Source organism: Dermacentor silvarum, chromosome 2 (assembly GCF_013339745.2).
Source record: "Dermacentor silvarum isolate Dsil-2018 chromosome 2, BIME_Dsil_1.4, whole genome shotgun sequence".
NCBI lineage: Eukaryota > Metazoa > Arthropoda > Arachnida > Ixodida > Ixodidae > Dermacentor > Dermacentor silvarum.
In genome coordinates this window covers 46,555,443-46,578,990 of record NC_051155.1, presented here as the reverse complement: position 1 = coordinate 46,578,990, position 23,548 = coordinate 46,555,443, and the positions used below count along the sequence as shown (strand labels likewise).

At 48.9% G+C, this 23,548-nt stretch overlaps 1 protein-coding gene across 3 annotated transcripts in view; it reads right to left on the bottom strand.

Annotated features, from left to right (window-relative positions):
• Nucleotides 1–828: 828 nt before the first annotated feature.
• Nucleotides 829–23,548, bottom strand: part of LOC119441445 (glutathione synthetase-like) — an 87,045-nt gene continuing 64,325 nt past the window's right edge. For 2 of the 3 annotated variants that reach the window (XM_037706062.2, XM_049661304.1), the window contains 3 exons: nt 14,556–14,637; nt 2,679–2,868; nt 829–1,084 (listed from right to left, as the gene is read on the bottom strand). In XM_037706062.2, coding sequence (XP_037561990.1) covers nt 961–1,084; nt 2,679–2,868; nt 14,556–14,637 — 396 coding nt within the window. In that variant the 3' untranslated portion in view covers nt 829–960. The remainder of the gene's footprint in view (nt 1,085–2,678; nt 2,869–14,555; nt 14,638–23,548) is intronic. The other variant, XM_049661303.1, reaches the window with a different exon arrangement.

Here is a 23,548-nt window from a genome sequence, read left to right as displayed (position 1 = left end):
TGGAAGCACCTCTGGTGGTTAGGCGCAAGGCATTGTGGGAGAAGGGAGCACCAGGCTGCGCATGGCTCACACCAGACGAACAGGCCGTTGCCCCGACTTCCCATACTGCCTTGTGGCCACCACTGATGGTGCATGCGTATTTCTGGAAAGGTCCACTGACGCAGCTGTACTCCCTCCCTGCCTCTCGCCCAATGTGAATGGGCTTTCATAGGTTAGCCCTTGACATTAAAAAAGTATGCAGTTCCGTTTGTTGGAATTATTGCACAACCATTCAGGATTTCAGTGCCTGTTTATGAAGTGCGAATCGCATGAAGGCGATCTATGATGCATTTACTGCTTGTCGACACCGTTTCTGCATTACAATGTGCAGTGCTCGTGGTGCAGCTGTGATTAAATGAAACTTATACATATATAATTGTGACTTATGATGGCATCTGCATGAGAGGTGTGCCTTATAGAGCTGCATTTACAGTGTCGGTATCGTGTAATGTGAAATCGGTGCATGTGTTGCTCAAAACAGTGCAGCTGCTGACATGCAATGGTGAGGCTAGTTATTTTGAAAACTATGATATGAGATTTCAGCATGAAGCAATATTACTTTACTTTATCGGAAAAACATGTATAAGGTGATGCACTAGCAAACCATAAGCGCCCTACTATTCTAAAAGTCTTCCCGTCAGATATATATGTACCTATCTGCAATTGGTCGCAAAATACTTAAGCACAAGTTCACAGTAAATGTGCAAATTAGATTCACAGAACATTTTGATAAAACAAAGCACGTAAAAATATGTTTTTATTTCTCATGAGCCTGCATGAAATCGACCAGTGATCTTCCTTTCAAAGGTACAAATATAATCAATCTGTAAAAAAATAGCATTATAGTTATCATCTAAAGATTCGCTACACTTTGTACACAGCAAATTAAATTGCGGCAACATTCTCAGCATAATGCACAATTCAGACTAGAAAAACGCTGTCCAGGGAGGCGAAGCCAGCACTGATGCCACCTTCACTCATGCCAGCTGTTTTTGAACGGACGATGTGCCCTGCCTCGTAATTCTCTATGATGTCGTCTTGGTCCCTGCATTAGAAAAGAAAAGTGAGTGACTGATTGGTTGATCGATAAATGAGGCTTAAAGGGCCACTAAAGATTAAAGTTATTTGAGCAGTGTTAGTAAATAACCCTTCCACAATACCGAAAAAGCCACTCTTAAATTAAGCAGACGCTCAATATGCCAGAAAAGGCGCAAAAGCGAAATATGGGGGACGACGCCACCTTGATGGTGTCAGCTTGGGCCTAGTGAATTGTTCATTATTAAAAATGGAATATATTGTGTTCTAAAAGAGCTAAAGACTGGACTTAGTTTCAAAAATGTTTATTGAGGCACAACGGCCCAAATATGAAAATATTTCGAAAAGGGGACGCCACACTGACTTCTGAGCGTTCGCGTTTCAGTGCGAAATACATAAAATGTAACTTTGACCTTCATTTTCTCTTCCAATAAACAAGCTATAGTCGTGAAATTAACAAACATAGAGTTTTCAAAGAATACTATTTCAGTCTATACTGATTAGCCATCTCTCTTCAAAACAAGGTGTTATAATCATAAGATTTGCCTTAGTGGAAAGTTCTGGATTAATTTTGATCACATGCCTTAGTAGAAAATTCCAGATTAGTTTTGACGACATGGGATTCTTAGTACGCCCAAATGGTGCACGTCATGAGAGTTCTTGCATTCTGTCCCCATCGTGCGTGAAAATTTGTGCGCTAACAAAATTGACCATTCAGCGATGCATAACTTACAGCGAAATACCAAATGATTGCTGTCACAAAAGCAGTACCCCCCCCCCCCCCATGCCACACTGTACCTGCCCCTTTTAAACTCTTCATTTTAGCTTCGATTGTTATATCAATCGTCATCACTGACGATGCCTTCACAAGAGGAACTGCTGCTGTCCATATAGGTGAAACTGTATTGGGAGCAATGTATACAGGCCCAGTTTAACGGGAGAATGAAGAGGGGGAAAAAAAATGAGAGCTCGGCATCAGAACGACCATGTAATGAAAAATGTGCGGGAATTATGAAGCGGATTGCATTATCATTATATATATTTAACTATATAAGTTACATTTAAGAGCAGTCGTGTACATGTTTAGGGTGGCATGGGTGTGAGAAATTGAGACAGCTCTCACAGCACAGGCATGCATTACATGGTAACTGCTGCAGCAGAAGGGGATCGATGATAAGATGCGTGCGCATTGCACCAAATAAATGCAATGCAAGCGGTCGCCTTTCCATCCAAGGACACACTGTCATATGTTCTGAACCCTCTTATTCATACAGGTGACATACCTTTATGTTTTTGTTTAACAAATGTCGCAAAACTGGTGGTGGTTTAACTGGTGCAAAATTAAATAATTAAATAAATAAACAAACAAGCAAATGCATAAATAAGTGAATGAACATGAAATATGTAGCCATGGGATGTGAAACAGCGTCACGTTGACAAGCGTTTGATGAAAGTGCGTCTATTAAGGCACCACTATGAAAAGTGAAACGAGAATTTTGAGTCAGTAAAGCTTAATTCCTGGGCAAGCAAAGGTACAAGAAAAACCTGAGGATGGCTCAAAAGCAAGAGACCATGCCCCTGCTGTGAATGTGGATTGTACTTACCCGAGGATGACACCGAAGATGCCAAGTTCGCTGTTGACGTTGCACACGCTGACCTCACCACCTGGCCGCACAATGTAGTTTTTGGTGATGGGTGGCTGGATAAGGTCCATGAGAATGTAGCCCTCACGCTCCTTTGTGCGGCCCATTGCTTGCAGTTTGTGCCGCACATCATCACCGTACACGTTGTTACCTGCAAACACACATACACATGGACTATGGCTGTAGTCACTTGGTCACCGGATGAGGTACACTGTCATACAGGACGAAGAAGCTCACAAGGAAGCAAAGCATTGAACATCATCACCAGCAGCGTAATCAAGTACGCAACTTTGACAGCCCTATATGTTTAGGAATGTACTGAAGGTTGATTTTGCTGCAGCCGAGTATAATTGGCATCAAAAGATTATGGACAGCACGACCTGAGAAAAATATGAATATATCTGCTCTCTGGAAACGCAGCCAGGTATATTCATATTTCTAGTTTGTACTGGTAATATGCGGATAACATAATGTACGGTTTTACTGGCTGCAGCCGTATACTGCTGAGAAATTCAACGTTTTCTCACAGCCTGTAGTCTACAAACTTTTGATGCCAATGGTACACTTCCCTGGTCCTTGGTGTCCAACTCTGCTATCCTAATACACTAGGGCTACATTGTAGCCAGTGCTTGTACAATGTAGGTAGTGTAGGACTTCGCCTTTCCATTTTTTTAATGGTGCAGAAAAAGTGTACCTGCATCTACCTACACGAAGCCATATCTTATAATTGAAGTGTAGAATGAAAACTACACCTTCTACACCACAGCTGCAATGCGAGTAGGCAACAGATGAACAGGTGGGCATCACAAATGCACAGCAGCATTTCAGCTACGCCCACCTGTGGTTTCGGTATACACACATGGAGACGACAGCGCAGGTTCGCTGCGAGGACAGCAGCAAGGTGTGCCGGTGCGACTTTGTGGGACGGGAGAAAGGTGACCTTATCTTCCAAGATAAAATTATCTACATCACAGATTGCTTCAGACTCAGCGCTGTGTTATATATCCGTAGCAAAGCTTGTCTTCGTGCTCTGCATGTTAACAATATATTTAGATGCAGAGTTTTTGTTACTGAAAGGAAACTAGTACATAAGCTTTCAGTGGTTGGAGTGTTCAGGCAGCCGGTGCATGCAAATACAGAAAAAATGTGACGTCAGGTGCTCTTCGTTTGGAGGAGACGATATGCCATCCGTTTCCATTGGCAACACTCCAGTGAACCAAGTGCAGCAGAAAACATCATAGCCTATTCCCTGCACTACACTCGTCTGCACGAGCCTGCATGAAGTGGAGGTAGAAAAAGAAATGCCTTATTATATCTGATTCAAGCAGCATGCACTGTTGAAGCTTACGTTCCTTTCCTTTTGGCACGAATATAATCTGCTTGCATTTTCTCTTTTATTTATTTACTTATTTCAAGTACCCTCAAGGTCAAATCGCATTACCGTACCTGCCAACATGTGCACTTAAAAATTCGCAACAAACCTCATGGACATGACAGACGGGAGGAGGGGGGAGAGGGGGTTTAGCACCCATTATTTAAGATATTTGCCGTGAGCACAGACAGTTTCTGTGTGTACATTCGTCCTTTATTTACGATGTTTTACCTTTAGACACAGAGCACCAGCAGCAGCAGCAAATTTGGAACAGCAGAACTTACAAGGAACATAAAATATCATGAAGGGCGTTTCAGTGACTTTGCACTGCCCGATTTGGCCTACTTAATGAACTTGCATTGCCTCAATAGACTTCTAAGCAAGTACACCACTGGCATGAGGCTTCTTTCGCTTTCCAACACAAAAGGACAGTACTGATAACATCAGAATTTAGTCTTTGCATGCACTTTTTTTTTATCTTGCCCAGCCTCATCTTTCAAATTTCAAACTTTTCCTGAAAACAAGATTAATTTTTTGTGATGCTTGATGCAACATTCGTAGAGCAACAGAACAGTTTGTAAGCTTTACAAAAAATTCGGAAGAGTTGGCAGATATGCATTACAGACAGTAGTCGTTAATACGAAACAATGCATAAAACCATTCGGTAGTTCCTGCTTATACACTATCAGCTATGAGAAAAATAAACACAAATATTCAATAATGCAGAGAAGCCCACAAATACAGTACAAAATATAAAGCAACTATTTCCTTGCTAAACTATGGCAGCTAGGGCATTCAAGAATGCGTGGTGGTGTAGAATAACTGCAATTGATGTGGGGAGGTGATCCGTCTGATATGATGAGCATGGTAGGTAAAAATTAAAAAATGCAGTATAGTCTAACAATGTGGCACACCGACTTTATAACTGTGATCTAGTCTATTGGAAATCTACTGCAGGGGAGGATTAGCAGCTCACATGAATCAGGGTGAAAGTATAACTTATGAAAAGGGCTTGAATGACATAATTTGCAGTGGTATTGAGGGCGAGCTCCACCACTGGAAAAGCTGGCGCCACCGTTGGCGTGACGTGATATGAGGCATCACGTGGACAGAGCGGCCGCGTCGTCTACTTCGGAAGCACCGAAGCGAGCTGAAAACGAACGTTGAGTCCCATCTGCGCTACGGTTCCGATTAAGTGGGGATGTTTTCCTGCTTCGGGTACCTGCTTGACAACAGTTGAAAGCACTGGAACAGGTAGTGGCTGCCTTTGAAGGCATCCAACATGGTAGGCTATTGCTCGGTACCGCAGTGCCGGACACGTACACAAAGGAGCCCTGTGTCAGCCTTCACAAGTACCCGAAGGCCAAAAAGCTGCATGTAGCTTGGATTGCCAAACTTATAACCGGCAAGCAGCCATCGGCTACAACTCGGGTGTGCAGCAAGCACTTCTGCGAGGATTTCTGCTACGGCGCTGGGGCTGTGATGTTCGGTGAGTAGCAGAAAGTGCGCACTGAGAAGCTCGCCTGCACGCACTGCCCAATTAATGTCATGAAGATTTGGTCTATGAACTTGCTGATACTAGATACTGGCAAGTACACCAGAATGGGAAGAGAACGGCACATTCAAAAAAGGCATGGCCCATGCTCACGTTTATGTTAGCAACAAACAATGAATGTACTGGATTAACAAAATGAAGCAGCAGAAAATTCCTCGCTGAGAAGACCGATAAACAACAGTGCGACGCAACTTGAGAAATAAGGATACTTAAACGTCCAAGAATTTAGAAGAAAAGAAACAGAGCATGATTGAATCGTCACGATGGCACATCATGAGTCGCCGTATAGCGTCGAAGTCCCTAGTTATAATGAAATTATTTTTGAACAGCTCTGATAGCATCCACGCAACAATGGTTGCTTGTGTACTGTCAAATGTTCATATGCTGTGGCCTAAAGTTCACGGCACGGTGCGAAAATGCGCTCGCAGCGAAAGCGAAACATTGTGCGCAGACATGCAGACAGACGTGCATTCAGTCGCTGCATAGAGGCTTCATTCTGTAATGTTCCATTTGGTTGTACACAGAGCAGACTATAAGAACATATTGACACGTATACATGTTCATTATACACTGGTGACCATTTTTCACTGGCTAACAAATGTTAAATGTTATTGCTAGGCACAGGACGCGCCTGCATGTATCGAAAGTTTCTCAAACGTTATCGATTATTCTATCCGTTGTCTCTTGTCACTGACGCCCATTTAATCTGATTTCATGAGCGACGTGAATTGTGTAGTACTTTCTGGAAGGCATGCGGACACCAGGGATTACTGGAACCTCCGATAGCTTATGTATAAAGCCGATGCGTTTCGCCGCTGATCAGACTTCGACGATCGCCGACTGTATTCGCCGCCATCGTTGTGCTTCGATGCAACTTGCTTTTGTCGGCACAGGTTTGCCCAATAAAAAGTCCGTTTCGTCATGCACAGTTTTGCGACTGTTTTCTTCACAGTCACTACTACGTGAAATCTGGTGGAAGTGCTAGTGCGTTCATGCACCGAACGCTCCCGAAAAGCCGAGATCCAAGCCCGAAACCAGAGGACAACACCAGCATCGCCAAGGACCAGCGAGCTAGCCATAGGACGCAAGGACTTCTGCCGGAGTACCACAGCGATGAGAAGGCCACAGTGATCAAGGCCAAGTCAACGAATCCTACGGCAGGCCCTTCAATGACCACCATGCCTTGTGTTGGCTAGCTAACCTGAAGGACCCTTCAAGTCGCCTCGCACGATGGAGTCTGAGACTTCAAGCATTCGACATCACCGTCATTTACAAGTCCGGGCGAAAGCACCCTGATGCCGACTGCTTGTCTCGTGCCCCCGCCGAACCCCCGCCACAGGACGACCAGGATGACGACACTTTCTTGGGACACATCAGTGGCGACGAATTCGCTGAACAACAGCGAGCCGACCCGGAACTAAGGAGCCTTGTAGACTACCTGGAAGGCAAGACTGTCATTGTGCCGAAGGTGTTCAGGGGAGGATTAGCGTCGTTTTTCTTGCAAAACGGCATTCTCCTAAAGAAGAACTTCTCGCCTCTCCGAGCCAACTACTTCCTCGTGGTACCCTCAGCATTGTATCCAGAGGTTCTGCAAGCTCTCCATGACTGACCCAATGGCTGGACACCTCGGTTTTTCCCGCACGCTCGCGAGGATACAAGAAAAATACTACTGGCCTCGCCTCTCTGCCGACGTCACCCATTACGTAAGGACATTCCGAGACTGTCAGCGACGCAAAACACCGCTGACAAGGCCAGCCGGACTTCTACAGCCAATCGAGCCACCTCGCCGACCGTTCCAGCAGATGGCGATGAACTTACTAGGGCCTTTTCGAACGTCGACGTCCGGGAATAAATGGATTGTCATAGCTACGGACTACCTCACCTGCTACGCCGAAATAAAAGCCTTGCCCAAAGGCAGTGCCGCCGAGGTAGCCCGATTCTTCGTTGAGAACATCCTCCTGCGTCACGGTGCCCCAGAAGTCCTCATCACCGACAGAGTTACGGCCTTTATGGCAGAACTAGCTCAAGCCATCCTACGATACAGCCAGACAAGCCATTGCCGGACCATTGCCTACCACCCGCAGACGAATGGCCTTACCGAGCGCCTAAATAAGACCATCGCTGACATGCTGGCAATGTAAGTTGACGTCGAACACAAGACGTGGGATGCCATCCTTCCATACGTTACATTCGCATACAACACGGCCGTGCAAGGAACGACACACATGGCGCCATTCAACCTAGTCTATGGAAGAAACACGGCAACGACGCTTGACACCATGCTACCGGACGTCACCGATGAGGAAAATCTCGACATTATCACCTATTTGCAGCGTGCCAAAGAAGGTTGACAGCTCGCCCGCCTGTGCATCAAGAACTAGTAGAGGACCGACAGCCGATACTACAATCTTCGACGACGCTATGTCGAGTACCAGCCTGGCGACCGTGTTTGGGTCTGGACTCCAATACGCTACTGAGGACTTAGCGAGAAACTGTTATGTCGCTATTTCGGACCATATAAGATCATCCAACGTATTGGCGCACTGGACTATTAGGTCGTACCAGACGGCATTTCGCAGTCACAGCGGTGCCGGGCACGAGCTGAAGTCATCCACGTGGTGCGTCTTAAGCCTTTCTATGCCCGCTGCCGAACTTATGTACTTTGTTGCTTTGTTATTGTTTTTTTTCTCTCTGTACGTGTGGTTTTGTTTTCGCTTTCGTGTTTGTAGCATCGGGACGATGCTTTTTAAGGGGAGGGTATTGACACGTATACATGTTTATCTTTTACCGGTGACCGCTTTTCACCGGCTAACAAATGTTAAACGTTATGGCTAGGCACAGGACGCACCTGCATGTATCAGAAGTTTCTTGAACGTTATCAATGCTTCTATCAGTTGTCTCTTGTCACCACGCTCATGTAATTTGATTGTATGAGTGACGCGAATGTCTAGAACTTTCTGGAAGACTAGCCGGGTACCATGGGTTAATCTGGAACCTTCGATGACTCATATATAAAAGCTGACACATTTCGCCGATCGCCGACTGTGTTCGCCGCTATCGTTGTGCTTCGAGTGCAACTTGCTTTTGTGGACACAGGTTCGCCCAATAAAGTCCATTTCGTCATTCACAGTTTGTTGACTGTTTTCTTCAGCGACACTACTACGTGGTGAAACTTCATTAGAATTATGCTAGCAGAACGATCGTAATTAGACAGTATAAAATGATCAGAATAATTCTGAACCATTTCAAGTGAGTGGAATAAATTAGCGTGCCATGGTACGTACCAAAATTGGCATAGTATGACAAGAGTGTATGACGAACACAAATGATGACATGTGTGTCATGTAGGTCATGAAACAGCCGCCTACGTCTTGGTGCTCTCATGGTCGTTTCGTTCACTTGGTATGTAACTGGAATGGGTTCGGACATGGGTACTAAGTAAAGGAAACACTAAAGAATGATGGTGGAAGTCATAGTCATGAGCATAACTCAACAAAAATGACAATGACTCAGCGAAAATGATTAACACTCAAAAACCACTGGAATGGGTTTGGACGTGGGCACTAAGTGAAGAAAACACTTGTGGCGGCACGGTGTGGCGCCGCTTCTGCGCCTGCGCGCAGCGTCGACGCTACTAAACTGAGCGCCAGCGTGATAAGAACACTCTCGCCCGACAGAAGACAAACTGCGTGCGCTCCCGCAATCAGTGCAGTTGTTGTTACGTCTTTCGTGTGGACGCATTAAAGTTATGTGTACCCATATCTGGTGACCCGGAAAACGAACTTACCGCACTGCCATGGCCGACCAGGATGCCCTCGCCGCCAACAAGTACAACATCTTCAAGAGCAACTTCAGGCCCAACAACAGGTAATCAAGAACCAAGAGCAGCAACTCCACGAACAGCAGCAACGCACCCAAAATGAACCACACTTATCTGACAAATCTGCACAGCCGCGCTCGGGCCATGCCCCCCAAAGCTTTGCTCCAGCGGGCGCCACCACTCCAGCGGCCACCGCCAACACGGACGTCTGTCGCGTCGCCGTCAAGCTCCCACCCGTTTGGGCAGAGTCACCCGAGGTGTGGTTCGCTCAAGTCAAGGCGCAGTTTTCGCTGGCACGTATCACTCGGGACCGGATGCGCCACGACTACGTCGTCGCCCACCTAGGCTCTCGCTACGCAGCTGAGCTCCGCGACGTACTCGCAAGTCCTCCAGCTGACTGCTACCTGCACCTGAAGAGGGAACTAATTCGGCGGCTTTCACCTTCAGAAGACGAGAAAGTACGTCAACTCCTTCAGCACGAAGCGCTCGGTGACCGCAAGCCATCGCAGCTCCTGCGCTTTATGCGTGCCCTCGCGGGCAGCACGCCTGTTGATGACTCCCTCCTCCGAATAATGTGGCTTGACCGTTTACCCTCTCATGCTAAGGCAATCCTCCAGGTTCAGCCGAATCTGCCGCTAGACCAGCTTGCCGAAATCGCTGACCGAGTCGTCGAAGCCTCTCCACCGCCGCCACCCCTTTTCGTCCACGCCGCCGGCGCCCCACAGCCCACCCCCGAGCTCGCTAGCTGTATCGACGAAATCGCCCGTCAGGTGGATTCTATTCAAAGGCATCTGGATCAACTCCTGATGTTGCGTTATGGAAAACGCCCCCAAAGCCGAGGCCGAAACACCGATTAATCGCAAGAAAACGACGACGGCCGCTGCTACTATCATCGTCGCTTCGGTGACAGAGCCCGGAAATGCCAACCACCCAGCTCATTTGGACGTGAGGGAAACTTCAACAGCAGCCCGTAGAGATGGCCGCGAGCTGCCAACTTAGAGGCCGTCGCATTTTTGTCACCGACCAAGTCAGTAAGCGAAGGTTCCTCATCGACTGCGGTTCTGACATCTGCTGCTTTCCCTGAGCATTCCTGCACGACAAGTGCCCTTGCACGTCGTTCGAGCTAAGTGCGACGAACCATTCAAGCATTAAGACCTACGGCGCGCTCCGCCTCAACATCACCCTCAAAAACCTACGCCATGAATTCCCATGGAATTTCGTCATTGCCGACGTCGCAGAGCCAATCATCGGGTCTGACTTCCTGGCATACTACCATCTTTTACCCGACTGCCGGCATGACCGACTTATTGAAGCCACAACAGGCCTCTCCGCGCCGGGCCAACGCACGACCACCCAACAGCCCAGCGTTAAAGCTTTCGCCGTTGCAGATCAATCACCATACCACGCCATCCTCGCAGAATTTCCCGACCTGACACGACCTAGCGGGTGTCCTCGAGAGGTATGCTACTCAGCCGTGCACTACATGCGCACTACTCCAGGCCCCCCCGGTCTCTGGCCGCGCCCGTCGTCTAGATCCGGACCGCCTTCGAATCGCCCAGAGTTTGAAGCGATGATCCGCGAGGGTACCGCCCGCCGCTCGGAGGGGCCTTACACCTCACCGCTTCATTTGGTGTGGAAGAAGACCAATGGCTGGCGCCCCTGTGGAGATTATCGCGCCCTCAATGCTCGTACCATCCCAGACAGGTACCCCGTTCGTCATATACAGGATTTTGCCCACCGCTTACACGGCAGCACCGTATTCTCAACTGTTGACCTGGTAAAGGCCTACACACAAATTTTTGTGAACTCAGATGACGTCCCGAAGACCGCGATCATCACGCCCTTCGGCTTATTCGAATTTCCTTTCATGAGCTTTGGCCTCCGCAATGTAGGAGAAACCTTTCAACGCTTCATCGACGACGTCGTCCGCGGCCTAGACTTCTGCTTCGTCTACCTAAACGACATCCTGGTCTTCTCCCCCAACGAAAAGGATCACCACCAACACCTTCGCCAACTGTTTCAACGCCTCAACGACCACGGCTTACTCATAAACGTCCAGAAGAGCACGCTTGGCACCCCCGTCGTCACGTTTCTCGGCCATCAACTTTCTTCAGAAGGGACTAAACCCTTGCCTGACCGCATCTCGGCCCTTAAGAACTACGCGCGGCCTGTCACAGCGAAAGACCTCCGTCGTTTCCTGGGCATGCTCAACTTTTACAGGCGCTTCGTGCCTAAAGCGGCCACATATCAGGCCCCTCTTCATGACGTGTTGGCTGGCCTATGAGGCAACCATCCTGTCACTTGGACACCACTTTTGACTCAAGCATTCGAAGACTGCAAAACTGCCCTCTGCAACGCCACCCTACTTGCGCATCCCAAGCCAGAGGCTCCCTTGGGCCTTTTCACAGATGCCTCTAGCACCGCCGTCGGAGCCTCCCTGATGCAGCGCGTGGGCCAAAACTGGTGCCCGTTGGCATTTTTTTCGAAGAAACTCTCTAGCCCAAAAACACCCTCGTCTACAGGCATCGCCGATGAAACTTCCGCCCCTGCGGAGACAACACGGCCAGCCTACTACAGAGAACTCCTCGCCATCTACGAAGCGGTCCAACACTTTCGCCATATTCTTGAGGCATAGCACTGCACTATCTACACTGACCACAAACCTATCACTTAAGCCTTCTCCCAATGACGCGAAAAACTTCCACTGGTCCAGCAGAACCAACTGTCCTTTATCACCCAGTTTACCACCGACATCCAACACAGCAGCGGAAAGGATAACGTGGTCGCCGATGCACTCTCACGCGTCTCTGCTGTCGAGCTGCCACCCGTTATGACTGACACCCTCGCCAATGCTCAGAAAACGGACGCCGAACTCCAGCAGCTCCTCGAAAACGGCTCCTCTTCAACTTCAACAAGTCGCCATCCCTAGGTTGACGGACACTCTCTACTGCGACATATCCACTGGACGAGTGAGACCATATGTCCCTTCGCCGCATCGCCGCAGCGTTTTCAACCAGTTACACAACCTCAGCCACCCCGGCATCCGCGCTTCTACACGCCTTGTGACTGACCGCTCTGTTTGGCCCTCAATGCAACGGGACTGCCGCACCTGGGCACACATGTGCATTCTATGTCAGCGCGCCAAAATCACCTGGCACGTCACATCACCGCTCGGGGCATTCCCCCTGCCGTCGGAACGGTTTGAACATGTCCGCACCGACATCATTGGCCCCCTTCCACCGGTCGAGCCTTACCGCTACTGCCTCACCGCCATCGATCGGTACACTCGATAGCCCGAAGTATTGCCGCTCGAAAGGATTACTGCAGAAGACGTCGCCTCGGCCTTCTTCACCGGCGGGATTTCCCGCTTCGGCACTCCTCGTCGCGTCACAACCGATCAAGGACGGCAATTCGAGTCCCAACTGTTCAGGCTCCTCGGGCTTTCCACCGGGTTCGAGTGCTCACGGACTACCAGCTACTACTCCTACGCCAACGGGATGATTGAGTGGTTTCACTGACAGCTCAAGGCAGCCATCACGTGCCACCCTAACTCAACGTGGCTCGAGGCTTTCCCGGCCGTTGCTCTTGGTCTGCGCGCCACTTTCAAACCAGATATCCAGGCAACGCCCGCAGAACTTGTTTACGGGGAGCCGCTTCGCCTACCTGGGCAACTTCTCTCCGCTTCAACTCCCGACAGACTGTCGCCCGGCTGCACTGCACAATGGCCTCACTGCACCCGTCTCCAGCAGCACGTCACACCAAGCCGACCCCATTCGTGTTCAAGGACTTGGCAACGTGCTCGCATGCCTTTCTCCGCGACGACACTGTACGTGCGCTGTTTCAACCACCTTACTCCGGACCCTATAAAGTCATCCGCCGTGACGACAAAACATTCACCCTTCAAATCAGCAGGAGGGACATTTGCGTCTCTATCGACCGACTGAAGCCGTCATACATTCTCTGTGAGGCAACTACCAACTCCTGCGCGCCTCCCGTAAATCACCCACAACAGCCTCCAATGCCTCAGCCCGTGCCCTACATCACGCGCTTTGGGCGCCAGGTGCGCGTCCCCAATGCTCTTCAAACCTGAGGGCACCTCTCTGCGGGGGGGGGGGGGGGGGGTGGCGGCACGGTGCGGCGCCGCTTCTGCTCCTGCGCGCAGCGTCGACGGTACTAAACCGAGCGCCCAGCGTGATAAGAACACTCTCGCCCGAATGGAGACATAAACTCTGTACGCTCCCGCAATCAGTGCAGTTGTTCCTACGTCTTTCGTGTGGACGCATTAAAGTTATGTGTACCCACACACTAAAGGATGATGGTAGAAGTCGGAGACATGAGCATGACTCATCAGAAATGACAATGACTGAGCAAAAAATGATTAAAACACACCAAAAAAACCTGGAATGGGTTCAGACGTGGGCACTAAGTGAAGGAAACACCAAAGGATGATTGAAGTTATAGTCCTGAGCATGACTCAGCAAAAATGGCAATGACTCAGCGAAAATGATTAACACTGAAAAACCACTGGACTGGGTTCGAACGTGGGCACTAAGTGAAGAAAACACTAAAGGATAATGGCAGAAGTTGTAGTCATGAGCATGACTCATCAGAAATGATAATGACTGAGCGAAAAATGATTACACATAAAAAAAACCTGGAATGGGTTCAGACGTGGGCACAAAGGAAACACTAAAGGATGATTGTAGAAGTTATAGTCATAAGCATGACTCAGCAAAAATGATGATGACTATGTGAAAAAAAAATTAACACTCAAACACTACTGAAATGTGTTTGGACAACAATGATAGTTTGTCATGACATGCGTGTCATGTAGGTCATGAAACCGCCGCCTACGCCTTGGTGCTCCCATGGTCGTTTTGTTAACTTGGTAGGCTGCCCGCACACTGCTTCGCATAACATCGATTCCGATTCCCACAGGAAGTGGGATCTACCGGCTTTTTTTCATCAAGGGCATTGAAGATTAAAAAAAGGCCCTGTACATTAATCACAGGCTAGTGCTATGAACAATGTGAAAATTCGACATGTAAACTGAATTCAGTCTGAACACGATGACGGAATATGATCACTTACCTCCGCCTTCTCTTTGTGGCTTCAGCACATAGTTGTGAGGTTTTGCGATAGCTTCCTCAGCTGCCTTGTGCCCTTTTGGAGTCTGTCAAAGTCGGCGATGATATCACAGTGTAAAACATCTCTTGCAAATGGATTCACAAGTAGCTTTCAAATTTCACAAGTAGCTTTCAAACTGGCAGCTGTTAAACTGGCAACTAAAATCTGGTTGTTGCCAGAATGGCAAAATTCTGACAATGCAGTGAAGAACCCCTCAAAGTTTCAATGCTACACAAGAAGCTACTGCAAGATAAATACAGAGATCACTAGACATACTGTATGCTTTCGCACCCAATGTTCTGAATTTATTTTCTTTTAATGTTTGCTGTTTTTGTCCAATCCGTAATCAATAGACAGTTTTAGCAGAGCGTTCACGGTCTGCTCCACTGATACCAGCGTATCCCAATGATTTGCACACAGCTGCTCCGTGGAAATCTATAGCGTGAATGCTAATGCGCGTGCGCACAACACTCATATCGGCGGCGGAACGAAGAATGCTGCCCTAGCTTCGCTACGAAGCAGTTTGAGCGGAGCGCGTCTACTGCTCGATTTGTCGTCTTACAGCCACGCTGATAGCGCGTGGCTGGCGTCTATGGAAGACGAGCTTGTCAAATAGGCGAAATCAACGCAGTTCATGCAGCCAGCGGAGTGCGTGAAACGTAAGCGGAGCGGAGCGTGAGCAACGCTCTGCTAAAACTGTCTAATAAAGAAATATTAAAAATAGGATTACATGACAGCTCTGCAGACAAAGGAGTGGAACAGACACATAATAAATGCCACTGCCCTGTTGACACTTTGGTTACACAGCTGCCCTATCCAAATGGAGGATAATGCCAACAATCAAGTACAGTCAACTTGTATTCATTCAAACTAATTACCTATCTGAAGATTAATAAAATTGAATATGAATGATAAAATGTCAGACATTGAGCAGCTGACTCGATGTTTTTTAGAGCACCCACATGACACAGACCCAATGCAAAAGGCAATAAGTGATAAGTACAGTAGAACCTCGGTGATACGATCCCGTTACGTATGATTTCCCTGCGCCAACATTCGGGATCGAGAACAAAAGAAATACTGCAACAGAACCCTTCTCACAATGACTGTCAACGGTAATGTGTTAGCACTGAATCAATACAACAACACAACGTACTTAAACTGTTGAAATGAGTTATGTATGAGGCGTGTACTGCAGCGGGACTCCCCTTTTGTGCTTCCCTAAGAACACTCGGCGCCATCTAGCGCCACCACTGTGAAGCCTGCACATGACCACCGAAATGCATGGCACGCTGGTGCATGCGAATGCTGAGAAGGGCATCATGCTGCAACCGGGCTCCTCTCTCGCGCTTCTTTCTGGACACACTGCATCATCTAGGGGCACTGCTGAGAAGTCTGCGTGTGGCCTTCGAGAGAGAAGCGTGGGGTGCCTGTGCCTGCGAACTCTGAGAATTGTTTCCTCGCTTGCCGCACACTCAGTGGCACATACTCAGAGACCCAAGTTGGCGAGAGGTTCATGGAAGAGCGGCACATACCCAGTGCATTTGTGGCACAGCCTGCTAATGTGTTGGATTGCTGTCCTCAAGGAATCCGTGTGACGTGCGTTTGATTCCGCTCAGCACCGGAGAATATAAAGGGATCTTTTTGGTCTTTTTAGAGCAGCACGTTTCAAGTGGCCCATACCTAGTCATCCAACTTGGTGTCAACGACGTTCATTGAAGAGCGGCACACATGCGCTACCCATTCCACCACTGACTACCCAGTGACCCTGGTAGTTGGGAAAACGGTGAGATATAAACATACATAGATGGATACATAGATACAAACATAGATAGATAACCCCCGAAAAGTGCGTGAGGAACCCTAAGACTGCTAACATATTAAAACGATCAAATACAGGTATGCTTCTTACGTGTTTTTACATTCCTGGAAAACATGATCTTTCAGCTTCAACATTCAGTAAATCGCCAAACTGCGATCGTATGATATGTTTGCTGGCTGCTAGATCCCATGTAACCAAGAAAAGGTGTGAAGTGTGCAATTGAGAACAGTAGCTGCCACCGCAGCAGCTTCTCCGCAATACTTGCCTGCCCGTCTGACGTGAAAACGCCGGCATGCACTCAGTTTTCTGGTTGGCTCACAATTATCGCTAAAATGCAGACAATGGAATAGCGGATGATTTACAACTGCTTCTTTGAATTTCTTATATTTCTTATGATTCGGCTTAACCAGGGTCACCGGTTCTCAAGCATGTTTGTTCCAGGGAAACCTGCTAAGCTCCATGAAACGCCAAAGAAACCCCCCTCCCCCCGAATTAACTGAATTAAAATGTCCCAATTAACCAAATGTCGAATTATCGAGGGTATCAAGACAACAATAAACACATGCTTAACTACATCAACATGCTTTTAGTTACTCAATGAATCAGCAAATCCTGTTTGTATTGTTATGAGCCAGTTGTCCGGCGGACAAAGAAGATGCTGAAGCATAGAGCCGACGAGACGAGGCACAGTTTCACCATCTTTGTTGTTGCTGGCCAACATTTAGTCTCCTTGTACATAGTGTAAATAAACCCTCTTTTCTGTAAATCTCCCCGTAACAATATTTAGCACAAGACCAGTGCGGAAGCTGAAATTCCCGTCACCTCATGACTGATTAGCGCTAGCAGCGGCGAAGGCCTCGTGCGCGTACATCCTGATTATTTTTTAGCCAGTCAGCTGCTCGCTAACAAATTGTTCGTCCATCGCGATGTAGCCGGTGCTCTTAATCTTCGACAGCTTTGCAATGAGTCAAAGCAAAACTACTGCTTGCCGCAACCACTGCGGCAAAACCGCGGCCGCTATCGACGCGATCATGGACGGCGACCTTGCGGTTCAGAAGGCAGGCGGCTGACGTTCGCACCAAGTCAAAACAAAACTACTGTTCACTGTAAGAAGTGCGGACGAAACCGCCGTCGCTATCAACGCTACCACGGTTCGAGACTACGCAGTGGTGAAGGCATGCAGCCGACGCGTGCACCGAGTGAAAACGAAATTACTGTTTGCCGCAACCGCTGCGGACGAAACTGCAGTGGTTATTGACGCGATCATGCATGGCAACTACGCACTTATGAAGGCACGCGGCATGCCGCCAACGCAGTGTTACGCGCGGCGATAAACACAATAATAAAGTCTTTAAGGGCACAATAGGTGACCCGTAAAATGAGAAATCACAGGGAATTGTGGGGCGCGCCGTCTGCTAGCAGCTTCCAGTTCGATGGACGATGCGGCGGCATTGGCGGCACGCCCGGCGCACATGTTTTTCTACATGGTTTCAACTGTCAGTCGTGTGAAGCTTTCTGTCCACTTTGTCGACCAGTAATGTCGTACCATTCATGCAGCTGATTTCTAGGTTTCAGTTGACTCTGGGCGCGACAATGACGAGCCAAGAAAGGCAAGGATACGCTTGTATTCATAAACGAACTCTCGTTTTTGTTTCGGCGGCCTTTTTTGTTTCTGCCAGGTTTAGCTCTATGACATTTGCCGCTGCTTGGACGAACCGTCACTGACTGCTCTGCCTGTGGGTCAGCAGCCTGGTAAATACTGCTCTGTGATCGTCGCTGCAACCGATATCGTCAGTAACGGCGCAGCTAGCGTAATTAGAAAATTAAGTGCTCACAATGTTTGAAAACTGCGCACTGTCAACGGCATTTCTTGGTCGAAACTCGAGGTTCACTTGAAGTGGTGCGTATTTAGAAGTTTTCGCTTTTTTGTCAACAAGATGGGGAAATGGCCGTATCGCCGACATATTACGGCTGCGCATTACCTCTATCTGTGTTCAAGAAACTAAAGTGGGCTAGCTGGTTAGGAGTATTATGTATGTATCTCGCTGAGTCCCGTTTAAACTTGCACCGTAAAACCATGTTTCATACTAGTACCTCTATATGTACGGATGTACATATGTAAGGATGCTGCAAAGCAGTAGTTACATGAGTTTACCTTTAACGCTTGAATTTGAGCAGCGTTGAACAGCCGACCATGGTTTTGCTAGGCGCCTGCAACAAAGCCAGACTGCAAGCGCATCAATAGGCTTCAACGGCGAAGCGGTGGCTGCGCTTCCTCGAACTGGAAACAGCGAGCAGACGGCGCATCCCAGAATCCCTCGCTCTTTTACAGGTCACCTATTAGGCACGAAGCGCTCCGGCGTTGCTGTCAATCACGTGCCACGCACGATTGCCGCTGAAGACCATGGCGATGTGGACTGCGCCGCTTCATTTCGGTTGGACGCTAGCGCCATTCTTGCTCTTCTGAGGTGCATATTTGCGATGCTCTGGGCATTTCTTTTCCTTCATTTTTTCTTATTCCTTTAGTGCGCACGCAATCGGCACCTACGCTATCTACAAATGGGAGAAATGCACATGTTGGTAAATTACGGCCTCCGAGATTTAATGCGAAAGCTTAGGCGCGCGCGCTGCCCGTTTTCGGAGGTTGGGTGGCTACAAGCTGCTTTCGAATTTATTGTGCAGTTCGCGCGTTGCCGTTACGCGCTGTGATGTGCTTTTTGACACTTGGGCATGAGTAATGGAGCTTCTGTGGATCGAGCACACCTTGTTTTCGCTGTTTTAGCCACTTGGTGAGCGCGGGACCACGGAAAATTTATCAGTGGCTCGTGGAACTATGAGCAGGGGCTTGCGGAACCCCAGGGTTCCGCGGAAACCACTTTGAGAACCCATGCGCTACACCATTCTTGGGCTATAGGGTATGAGCCTAATATTGGCCAATTTCTCAGAGTGGGTATGTGCCGCTGTGATACAGTAATCCCTCATTATAACGAAGTCAGCGGGATGGCGAAAAAATTTGTTATAAGCAGTAATTCGATATAAGCGACCACTCGAGAAAAGCTAAAGCAGTCAAGCTTTAATTGCACCGCAACTGTGAGGAAGTCAAAATACAATTTTATTCAGAGAGCTTTGGCTGTTTCAAGTTCTTACCGGGCGCGAGCAACCCCTGCTCTAATTTGATCAAGCATTGCATGAGGCCGTGGTCACCGCCCATCCATTCAGCCTTATTTCACAGCAGGCGTAGGTACTCCCGCGTCTGCACTATAGTTGGCACTTCACGTGGCTCTTCGTCCACCGGCTCTTTCTCCTCGTCGGGGCCCCACCAACAATGCCAGTTATTTCCAAATTCGTCGCTGGGGCGACCACGGGAGCAGCAGCGTCAGCCAAGGTGAATGTCTCAAAGTCACCTTCTACCTCTTGGCCACCAATTTTTATGAACCGCCTCGTACAGATCGCTGCAAGTCCAGTCATCGTTAGGCTGGTCATTGTCAAGGTCGCTGACGACGGCGCGGGAAAAGCCGGTGTGAGCAAAGCAGTTGGTGACCTTCGAAGGTGCGAGTTCTTTCTATGAAAAGTTCAGAAAATGGATCGCACCAAGCAAATCAATGTTGTACCTCTTGCTAGCGTCATACACTGTGAGCATGTGCTGCAAAAGAGCCTTGCGGTACAGCTTCCGGGTGGTCTCAATGATGCCCTGACCCATCGGTTGCAGTACCGCGGTTGTGTTTGCAGGCAAAAATTCCACAGCGATTGCCTTGAGGTTGTCGATCTTCCCGTGTCTTGAACAATGGTCAATTATGAAAAACACTTGCCGATTCATTGCGTCGAACCATCTATCCAGAAGGCGCACGTAGTCTTCAAACGTAGCAGCAGTCATCTATGCTCGCTTGTTACTTCTGTAGATGCATTCCTTGGGAATACAGTAAAAGCTCGATGATACGATCACGGCTAATACGAATTTCCGGATGATACGAATTTTTCTGTGGTCCCGGCCGAGCCCCATTACTTTGCAACGTGCTAGAGAACGGTTGTTACGAATCGATTTTCAGCCTGCGTCGGTTGATACGAATAAACGCCGCCCCACCGACGGCCGCGAAAGAGAACAGCGCGCAGTCACGCGCTTTCTCTCCTCTTTTGGTGCGGAGGCGCGGCGGCGAACAGCGCGGACTCCGCAACTGGGCGCGAAGAGTTTGAAGCGGTGGCGCTTCAAGAAATAAATACTTTTTACGTACACGTGCCTGAGTGAGTTCACCTCTGACTCTTTAATTTAGCTACAGTCGAATCTCGTTAATTCGAACACGCTTATTTCGAACATACCGCGCACCGACAATGCTCTTAGCAGCGCGCCAAATAACGCAGCGGCGCCTCCGACCGGCAATGCTCCGACACCACCATAGAGCAAAAGCTCAGGAGAGACCCCTCAATGCCGCGCGCGAAGGAACGGGAAAAAAAAAGAACCCGCGGCGGAAATTTCCCCCTCTCTCAAATTGCAAGGTCGCCGTTTCTGCATCGCGCTGGAACAAGCGTGTACGTGCCGACTAGAGTGTTCTAGACAACCGTATTCTAGCACACACTAGTGCCGACGTATCAGCCACGCGGATAAAATGGCAGTGAACCCTTCTCCTCTATTTTCTAGTCACATGTTGACCTTGCACGCTGCGGCAGCAGCGCAGAGGAAAGCAGCGGCGGAGGCACAGTCGGGCCAACAAAACTGCCACGCCCGGAAACGCTCGCTTCCCGATAACGGCAGAAAACGAAACTTCAGGGGGTGGCTAAAATAAGCTGGCGCCAGCACGGCGGCGGGCGCGCACGGAGTCGAAGGTGAGAGAGCTACGAGGGAGTTGAGAGGGAGGGCGAGGGGAGCCATCGAAGCGGCGGAGTTGACGCGGCCAAATCCGCTGCCCTCCTCCCTCACCTTCGACGGTCTCCGCACGCACCCGTGTGCCGGCGCCGCCCGCTCGCTCCCTGAAGCTTCGTTTTCTGTCGTTATCGGGAAGCGACCGTTAGCCGGCGTGGGCAGTTTCGTGGCCCGCGCTTGCTATGCGCTTGCGCGCCGCGATATTTCACGACTCGCACCGTTCGTGCATCGTGCTACGGTGCACGAATACTTCAAAAATACGTCCTTTTAATTCGAACAAATTTTCGGGCCCCTTCGAGTTCGAATTATCGAGATTCGACAGTAGTTTTAATTGTGTTTCGATGATACGAATTTCGGCTAATACGAATATTTTTCGTGACCCCGTGAGATTCATATCATCGAGCTTTTACTGTAGTTGAATTTCAGAAGCACGGTGGCTTCTCCGCCTTCCCCAGTATCAACAAGGGAAGCTTGTCCTCGCCTGTTTCATTGGCACCAAACAGCACTGTGTCATGCTCCTTGCTCTGTTTATCTCTGGATGAGGATTCGCCAGCGGTATTGAGCGTGCGATTCGGTAGCATCTTGTAGAAAAATGCAGCCTCATCTAGGTTGTAGATATTTCTGTCTTCATACTTTTCAAGTAGAGCTTGGAGTCGATGTTGGCGCCATACGTCTACAGTGTCACGGTTTATGGCTGTGCTTTCGCCAACGATCGACTTTGAGGTCACGCCGTAACGTTTTTTGAACCGCTCAAGCCAGCCATTGGTGCACTTGAAATCTTTACGGCCCATTTGAAGGGCGAAAGCTTCGGCGTTTGCAGTAAGTGCAGGTCCATGTGCGGGAAGATTTGCACTCCTGGCGTTCTTCAGCCACCATAGAAGTGCACCTTCCACTTCGGGGTATTTCGAATCTTGATTCCTCTTTCTCTTCGCCGAGAAGCTTTTTTCAAAGCCACCCAGCAAAGCTTCCTTGTTTTTCAATACAGTTAATAAAGTAGACGGCACTATGCCAAATTCCTTTGCGATATCAGTTTTCTGCCAGCCGCCTTTTTCCACTTCTTTTATCACCCGAACTTACTGCTCCAAAGTCAGACACTTTCGCCCGGAGACGGACGGAGAAATTTATCACTGCAGACTGAAAAAGCACACGCGAGGCACGCCTAACGAAGCACTCCTAATAACACACAATCACATGGCCTGCAGTACGGATCCAAATGCACACACCGTCGGCACCAAAGTGACTGAACGCGGCGGGTGAAGCAGAAGGCAGAAGCTTCAAAATGTCGTCAGGGCATCTCACTTTCCTCGTCAGTGCCCACTGGTGACGGCGACGGTTGCAATGGCGGGCTTGGCATCGGCTTCCCATGTAGTGCAAGGCGATCGGAGTCATGGCGACCAAGAAGCAGGAACCGCGGAAGGGCACCCATTGGTGGAAGATTGTGCTCGGGAGGGCAGGCTGTAAGAGGGCAGCTTTGGAGGAGCAACGACGTCAAAACTAGCAGCGAGAAGTTGACATGAAGGTGAGTGAGAGGCATGACTGGCATCCAAATGGCTTGCAGACTGGAGAGCGAATGAGGAGGAGAAGGCAGTCGCTGCTTTTATAGGAGGAATGCGGAGGTCACGGAAGACTACGAGAGTATCGCACTGGAAAGCGCCACAAATACCGTGGCTAGAGTCTGAGGTTGTGTTGTGCTCAAAAAGCAATTAGCCGCTCGTTGTGGGTACGCAGCATGATCGTGAAAACTGAACTGTTTTGGGGCTTTGCATGATTACAGGGCAATATTTTCCACAGGTGTGCAGCCATGAAGTTTGCAAAACGAGTTTTTCTGTGCATCGTTGTCGATGACACTGTGCTAATTCCATGGTTCGAGTGTTGGTGTTTGTGCACCGTTGTGTCCGTGAAATTGACAAATGTGAAGGAACAAAATTCAATGACCCTACCATGCATTGAGACCGCATCCGACCTAAAGTCGGATGGTGCGAATCGAGCATGACCGGCTCGAGAAAATTGCTGGGCAAACCCCAGCTTGCATTGACCCGCCATGTTGACAGCCTGACTCGCCGCTGGCCATGCTTTCATTTTTTGTGTTTTCAGGAAGTTATCGTTCGATTTGCACCGTCAAAAATGCAACGGAGCTAGGGGTGGTGTTTTATTGCAATGCAGGCTGATTATGGCGAGCGGCGAGCAAATTTCTAGACCAGCTTCCCCAAAGTCGTCTTCTCAATTTGTTAATGTAGCTCCTCGCATCGAACATGGCACTTATAGTCGGAGGGACACTTC